Source organism: Furipterus horrens, unplaced genomic scaffold (assembly GCF_987537825.1).
Source record: "Furipterus horrens unplaced genomic scaffold, mFurHor1.1.pri manual_scaffold_9, whole genome shotgun sequence".
In the NCBI taxonomy this organism is placed as follows: Eukaryota; Metazoa; Chordata; class Mammalia; order Chiroptera; family Furipteridae; genus Furipterus; species Furipterus horrens.
The window spans coordinates 14865806-14873575 of record NW_028327179.1 but is presented as its reverse complement, the minus strand read 5'-3'; the positions used below and the strand labels follow the sequence as shown (position 1 = coordinate 14873575).

At 39.5% G+C, this 7770-nt stretch overlaps 1 protein-coding gene across 1 annotated transcript in view; it reads right to left on the bottom strand.

Annotated features, from left to right (window-relative positions):
- Nucleotides 1–502: 502 nt before the first annotated feature.
- Nucleotides 503–7770, bottom strand: part of IGF2BP3 (insulin like growth factor 2 mRNA binding protein 3) — a 108102-nt gene continuing 100834 nt past the window's right edge. The window contains exons 13-15 of the mRNA XM_090287110.1: nucleotides 5013–5144; nucleotides 3699–3812; nucleotides 503–2764 (exon numbers count right to left, since the gene is read on the bottom strand). Of these exons, the coding sequence (XP_090143236.1) occupies nucleotides 2666–2764; nucleotides 3699–3812; nucleotides 5013–5144 (345 nt within the window). The 3' untranslated portion in view covers nucleotides 503–2665. The remainder of the gene's footprint in view (nucleotides 2765–3698; nucleotides 3813–5012; nucleotides 5145–7770) is intronic.

Here is a 7770-nt window from a genome sequence, read left to right as displayed (position 1 = left end):
AAAATATAGCTCCTAAACACCACAATCAGGTAAGTTGTTGTCAAAACAAGTCTTATCTGACTTACAGGCACTCAAGCTGACATCTGGATGTGGAAATTATAGGTAAATTAGCATCAACTACAGTTCTAACCATGTCTTTATTCCTGATATCCCAGCAGAATTCCCTGGAGCCATCATGAGTCCCTGTGCTTCACCTGAATGCTCTGCTCAGATTTTAATTAATTGTGCTTAAGTGTTATGTAGAATAGAATAGCCAAAATTTTAATAAAGCAAAACACACATAACTACCTCACTGGTATTATTACTTAAAGCCTATAGTTCTTAGTTCACATGCAACAGTATTATCAAGGTTCACATTAAGTACATGGAATGGAGAAAGTAGCCTACCAGTAGGTATCGGTGCTTAACTTGAGATCACATACTATTACTAAAAATCTGTTTAAATTTATAAATTAACATTTGAAAAGACCAAAAATAAAACACACTACACATCAGCTGCACCTAATGATGAAAAACTTTATTCTGTATCAAGGTATCTGGAAATTGAAGCTGCATTTGGGGCACATTACAAATGAGGAATGATCCATATGCAGTGAGTACAAACTCAATTACAGAATTATTTCCTAGCTATTACCAGATACTCCATTACCAATGCTTAATTGAAAGTAAAACATGATTTGCCACACTAGAAGGCTAGAAGTGAAATATGACAGAATTTTAAACCAGCAGATATAAATGTAGCACCTATCTGTATTTAAAAAAAATACCAACAAATATTGGAAAAATCAAATGCTGAGGAAGAGCTCTGGTCATAAGCACATCTTACCTAAAAACCAACCAGAAAGCCAGTGCATGATTCTTTAAGCAATTTACTGTTTGGAAAAAAAAAAAAAAAAAAAATTAATGAATGCTCAGTGAATTCAGTGACAAAAAGGGCACTTTTTGGCTAAAACTACAAAATAAATTGGTTTTCTGAAAACATTTCAAGTCATTTTCAAAATGTCTGATATGCTGGTTATCAGAAAAACTTACCTAATCTGTAAGAAGTTCATCTTGAAATATTACAAATGAGGCAAAATGATCTGTTAAGGGGTTATTATGTCTGTCCTTCAGATCTGTGTAACAGGATGACTGGTCAATTTATGAACAAAAGCAACACAATTCTGAGAGCAGTGTGGCCTCAGAGACCACCCACAACCACATAATTGTACATACTGGTCTTTGCCATCACGTTACGGAATGGACAGATGAGTTCAGTATCAAAGGTTAAATGTTTTATCACAGTCATTCAAATTATACTCCCAAAACCGTTTTCTTACAATAACTGGTTGCAGAGAATACAGAAATCCCACTGCATTTTATGTATTATTTTAGGTGGCCTTTCATTTTTCTTGGTTTATCATTGTTTAAAAATCTTCAAAACAGCTTAGTGAGGCTCATGGCAGTGCCTGGCACATGCAGATATAGCCTTTCACTGCCTTTAAACACTGTCACACCACCTGACTGCCCCACTGGTCTTCACAAAGCAATTCTTCCGGGGGCTGCGGAAAGGCTAAACCAGCTGCTGCGGTGTGTCGGCAGACTAAGCACCCTCGAAGATGAGCTGAGGCTTACTTTTTGCCAATCGGTTTGAAGTCCACAGGGGCCGCACCTCTTCACTGATGCACTCTCTTTAGGTAGTGATAGTCAAAAGCACAGAGCGTTTATGCATTCAATCACATAGCCAAACAGAAAAATGAAGTCTCCTGAAGACATTTAAACTAGCCATTCCAAAACCACCTACAACCACTTGGCTCTGTTAGTACCATCAAAAACTTTCCCTACCATAAACGAAAAACAAATGGTATTGCTGCTCTCCAAATATAGGCACTGCTCCATGTCATTGAACATTTATTGGACTTTCCAACTAATAACTGTCAAAAGCCTCAAAAAACCTGAAATTAATTTTCCAGCTTTACTGTCACCAGAAGTAAAATTTTTTGCAGTTATTTGCCTGTTAGCTAATTAAATTTTAAGTTTATTTTTTTAAAAAGTTGGACTTTTATCTTTATAAAGTATATAAAATTTTCAAAAAAAAAAACACAAAATTTGCTTTCATTGCATTACTGAATACCTGAGGTAGTTGAGTAAAAATGCACATTTAATACCCCTGCCAACACCATTCAGCACTTCCCTTATGTTATTCATGTTAGTGTTAGATAAAAATAAAAGTTTTTCTATGCTAATAGCTTAACTCATTTAAGTTCCTGTAATCTGTTATGATTTAGGAGCAATCTATTTGTATTTATTTGATGAACTTAGTGAGTGCATCATCATTAAGCCAACCAATTTCTTGCACTATAGGGGAATATTAAGAAAAATTAGAATATTTGTTACACTGAGAATACAACAGAAGGGAAGTGCAGAGCTCCTCCTTTCCTCCCTCCCCCCTTTATTTTTATTTATTTTTTTTCTTTTTAAAGCTGGGTGTCATACATTTCAGAGAGCATAAAGTATACATTCTCACAGAGACAGGAGTTCGAAAGTTGCCTGGTCCTCAAAAACAAGTGGCTAGGTAAAAACTTGTGCACGTGATTCTGGATAGGGGTTCAGCCGCCAGTCTGTTGGTTAAGCAATCTGTCTTTGGTTTGGCATCTGCCTCTGTGGTGGGCTGTTTCCTGAGCCTTTATTTCCGTCTTGACTGAGGTGGTCCACTTTGCAGAGCTTTCTGCTGTTGGTGCTGCTTTACCTGAGTCAAAATTTCCTGAATTTTTCTCTGGGCAACCTACAAAAGGACAGGGCTTTGAAATTACTGCCTGGTCAAAAATTATTAAAAGCTGCTCTACTTTTCCATTTCAAAAACTTCAAATAGAAATTTATCTAAAGATTAATTATACATACTAATTAGTTTAATTTGCTAGTAGAGTCTCTGAAATCACCCACTAAAATGGGGATTAAAAGTGTTTGGCACTAGCATCAGCAGGCCCTGCATTGGAGGCATTAGGCTTAGGCACAGGCATGGACGGGATGCTCAGCTTCCCATGGCAGGGTCTGGGGAAGGGGTGGCAGGCGCCATGTGCTGCAGCAAACGCAAGAAGAAACCCCTGAAGCAGCCCAAGAAGTGGCTGAAGGAAAGGGACGAGGAAGATAAGGCATTCAAGCAGAAGCAAGAGGAGGAGAAGCAACTAGGAGCTAAAAGCCCCCTGGCAGTAGGTAGAATTAAGAAACCTGGCAAAAAGCTATTCCTGGTGCCTGGGGCAATAGTGATCTTTAATTCCATTCCTGTTTTAAGATCTGGATTTCTTGTCATAAGATCTCTTGCCCACCTATAGCTAGAATGAAGTGCTGTCTTGGAGCCTTGTACATTTAAGAATAAACTTGTGTAGAAAATAAAATCATCATCATCATCATGATGCAGTGACTCATCTCTTTAGTTCTTCTCACTCTGCCATTTCAATCTTAGCTGTGAAGTCAGGGTACACCCAGCCCAGAATCCTGTCAGAGTGTGTCCTTCAGTCTTTGCTCTATCCTGAATTCTGTACTGTCTGGAACCAACTCATTTGAAGAAAATAAAAATCAGTAAATTAAAAAATAAATTTTTAAGTGTTCAGCACTAAACACCCTTAAACATTTATATGGTGTGGGGACACCCACAGGAAAACTGCTTCCATTTGAGAGAGAAGCAGAAGAGCATGCTTATGACATTAGAGCCCACTTGCCTGGCACGCATAGAAGTGACCAGTTATTTTGACCACCACTTGATCATTCTCATCAGGCGTCTGGTCGCGAGGGACAACAACTTCTGCACTAGACAAGTTCTGGAGCTCATTCACCTGAAAGGTAAATACAGATTAAGTTTTCTATTTCCTGAGCACTTACTACCTGCCAAATACTAGCTATGGTTTTACAAATTTCATCCAGCCCATTAATGGTTCTATCCGGTTATTATATTGTCCCCATGGCAAGATAATGAAAACTAGGGCTTAGCCAAAGACTGATTTGCCCAAAGTTACACAAGGGGCTGACAAACCAAATTCAAATCCTGAAAGTCTGCTTCCAAAGTGTTCTGTCACTTCAAAATTGTAAACAGCGATGAAAACAACATAGTTACACATATCGGGTTGGCCAAAAAGTTCATTTTGTTTTTTCCATACGATGGCTCTAATCGTGCTCAGCTGTCTTTACCTTCATTCAAAACAATTTTGTTAAGATTGTATTGTGAGAGCTTTCATATCACCATGCATTAAAAAAAGAAAACTTACCAAGTTGGTGAATTTTTGTGCAGTCATTTTAATATTAAAGGTAGAAGAAGATATGCAACATTCTCAGCATATTACACTTTATTCTTTCAAGAAAGGTAAAAACAACTGAAATGCAAAAAAAGATTTGTGCAGTGTATGGAGAAGGTGCTGTGACTGATGAAATATGTTAAAAGTGCTTTACAAAGTTTCTTGGCACTATTGACACTTTGGCCATATAAGTCTTTGCTGTGGGGCTGTCTTGTGCATTGGAAGGGGTTTAGCAGCACCCCTGGCCTCTACCCACCAGAAGCCAATAGCGGGAGATGGCCGACATACTCAAAATATCCAAATCAATAAAGTTATTGGTGAAAATGAAAAATGTTTTATTTTATGGAAAAAACTAAATGGACTTTTTGGCAAACCCAATATTAAAGGAAAACTGGAAACCAGTTTCTTCAGTTATAGAGGTACAAGTTATAAAGGTAGATGAAATTCAAAGTTTTTTTGTCATTGTGCAATAAAAATTTTAAAAGCCGAGTTATAACAACAGAAAAGTGCTAACTGCCCCTTATAGATGAGTCTTCTCACACAAAGTGGTCTGAAAGAGAGGCATTACTTTCACCAGGAGCTGACGCCAACACTCAGGAGGAACAAAAGGCAATCTTCTCCAAACCTTGGCCCAGATGGTCCTGCTTTTTATAAATTAGCCAAAACTCAGGGACTTGGAACTCCTAAGTACCTTTCAATGCTCTCCCTTTCATACCACTGCACAGGTTTTGCTGAAGTACTTGCCGTTTTGCCTCCTTTTCCAATAACTCTGCCAGCAGCAAAGGATGGCACTCTGATATGAGCTTCAAGTTTCACCTCTTCTTTAGGACTAACAAAGTTTTCTTCTTTAATTTTTCCATAAATTCTTCCCTGAGCCTACAAGGAAAACATATCCCATCGGTGAAATTCACGGAGGAGACACAAAGGTCCGTTAACATTAGAGAAGGCCCAATCCCACCTGGAATGGCCCTTCACAGGGATATGTCTACACTGGAGAGACTGAAGATCACTTGAGAGAGAAGTTAGAAAGCCCTAGAAAAGGTTGACAGTAACTGCACATCACAGACAAGGCAACTGAATGATGAGCGAATAATAAACCATATTCTTCTGACAGCAGCTAAAGGCAGTTAATTAGTAATCATCCTAACTAAAAATAAGCCACTTTTGTGGGCAAATGGCCATTTGCTCTCCATCAAGTTAAAACCTCTCCTACAGGCAATAAGGAAGTAATTGTATTTTTCTTGAGCAAGAGAGACTAGGGAAGAGCTACAGAGCCCGCTGTGCCAGGCTCACAGGAAGCCAACTTTTGTCTAAATGGGCCAGTGAGAAACCTGCTGAGAGAAACCTTTGTTCCTTCCTCTCTGCCAGGTGGTTTCTTCTTTGAATAACAAGGCCACGAAGTCAAGTTAACATACACTTCGATATGTACAGTCAGCATATCCTGTCACCCACTGCATACAATTAGAAGTTAAGACATAAGAAACCTCTCCTGTGACGTATAACCATTAATTTGCTCTGCTTCACACCAAAGGAAAAAGCAGCCAGACTTGGTTTAATTTGGCAAGCTGCCAGGGCAAACCACAAACAGAAGTATCCAATACATTTTCATTGGTGCAGAAATGACAGGCTCATTTTAGGGGGTTACAGGAAAAAAATTTTTTTGGTATACATTCCATTTATTCTCAGTCTCAGGCCACAGATGTAGCTGTTAACACAAGGGACACTGGGGATACACATCGCCCTCCAAAACAAAAGCTCTTGAAGTCATAAGGAAAAATATGGGCTAGGAAGTTAACCGTTACTTAGATCTCTAAAATAATTCATTTTTAATTATCACTGGTCATAAATGAGATTTAAGCGTTAGACCTTTTCTTACATGTTCCATTTGAGACCACTGTACACCGTGGGCATTGGATACAGGGAAGCAAACTGAATTTCCCAGCATTCAAGTGTTAAAGAAATTGGAAGATGGAAGAGCTCAGCACCAAGAAGGAACATGTGATGACTGCTGTTTGTCTTTATCTTTTAAGATTTCAAACTAAAAATGACTGACCCTGCAGGTTCAGGATAGAAAGCAATTGTCAACATTTCTAGTTATAATCTGAACTGCCTGGATGGACCACAAGGCAGATATGAGGGAGTTAATTTCTTGACCTGAGTTTGAGCCAAGACAACCTGCACCAACATCTCAAAGCAGCTTCTTGTTTCCTGTTCTCCCTATAAATGAATTTGGATTTTTAGTGAAAAATGGCCCATTGAAAACAGGTCAAAGAAAGTGATGGTTTAAAAGGGAGTCGGGGGGAGGAGGGTAGGCACTATCTTAGCCACATTAGAGCTAAGGGAACTGAGGCTTAAGAGTTGTCCTGTTACATAGCAGCGAAGTGGTAGGAATAAGACATAGGGTTTTTTTGTTTTTTTTTTTTGTTTGTTTTTTGTTTTTTTTTTTTTTGATACACTGGTTTCATTAGAATTCAGTAGTTGCTTTCACCTATGACAAAGACACTACATTTTATAGGAGAAATCATATACTCAAAGGTATGTGTCTGTGGATTTGAGGATTTGGCAGGGTCTGAGTCTGATACACAGTAGTCCCTTTCTATATCACGGTTCACTTATGGCCTCACTGTATCGCAGGATTTTAAAAAATATTTAATTATCACAGAGTTTTTGCTATATCATGGGATTTTGCAGTACTATATACGTATGTTGTTAAAGTTACGTAGGTTTAAGAGTGTAGAATGTTTAAGAGCATAAGTAGTGTTTATAAAAGTGTGGGAAAGGTTAATAAGGGACTGGGAACGGTTTATAAGTGTGTGGGAAGGGTTTATAAAGCCTTAAAATATATCGTATCGTATCGTATCGGCAGCCGTCCGTCTCGAGAGACGATGGTGTAGCTTCTTAAGAGTCTATCTGCACCGCTGAGAATGGCTGTGCAGTCCGACTCAGGAGTGACACGGTATCTGTCTCCTCCCGTGTTGAATCGACATCTTGCGATGACGCTGGAGTGTCCTCTCCAGTGAAGCTGAAGCTACAGAGCCTGGGCAGGGTGATATGGAGGGTCTGCTGTTGCCCATGCAGCAGACCCCCCCTCTCTTCGCAGCTGAAGGGTCCAAGGGAAAGACGGAGTCAATACAGCTTGGCTTCAGGTGCGCCGCAGGAGTTGCCGGTGTTGACTACAACATCAAACCGCCTTAGGGACTCCGGCTCCGGATTTTCTGTCGGGGTTTACTCCCTTAGCCTTTCCCCTGAAGAGGTATGCCGCAAGGCAGCGGAGGTTTTTTGGAGTCAGAGTTTTCCTTCTCTGATGTGCCCTGACTGGAAGATCGAACCAGCGACACTTAGCTCGCAGGCCGACGCTCAATCAACTGAGCCAAACCAGCCAGGGTTCTTAAAATATATATAAATAGTAAAATAAATATAAGGTTCCTACTTTGCAGATTTTCACCTATCGCAGGGGTGGGGGTGGGGCGGGTCTAGAACATAATACCCACGGTAAGTGAGG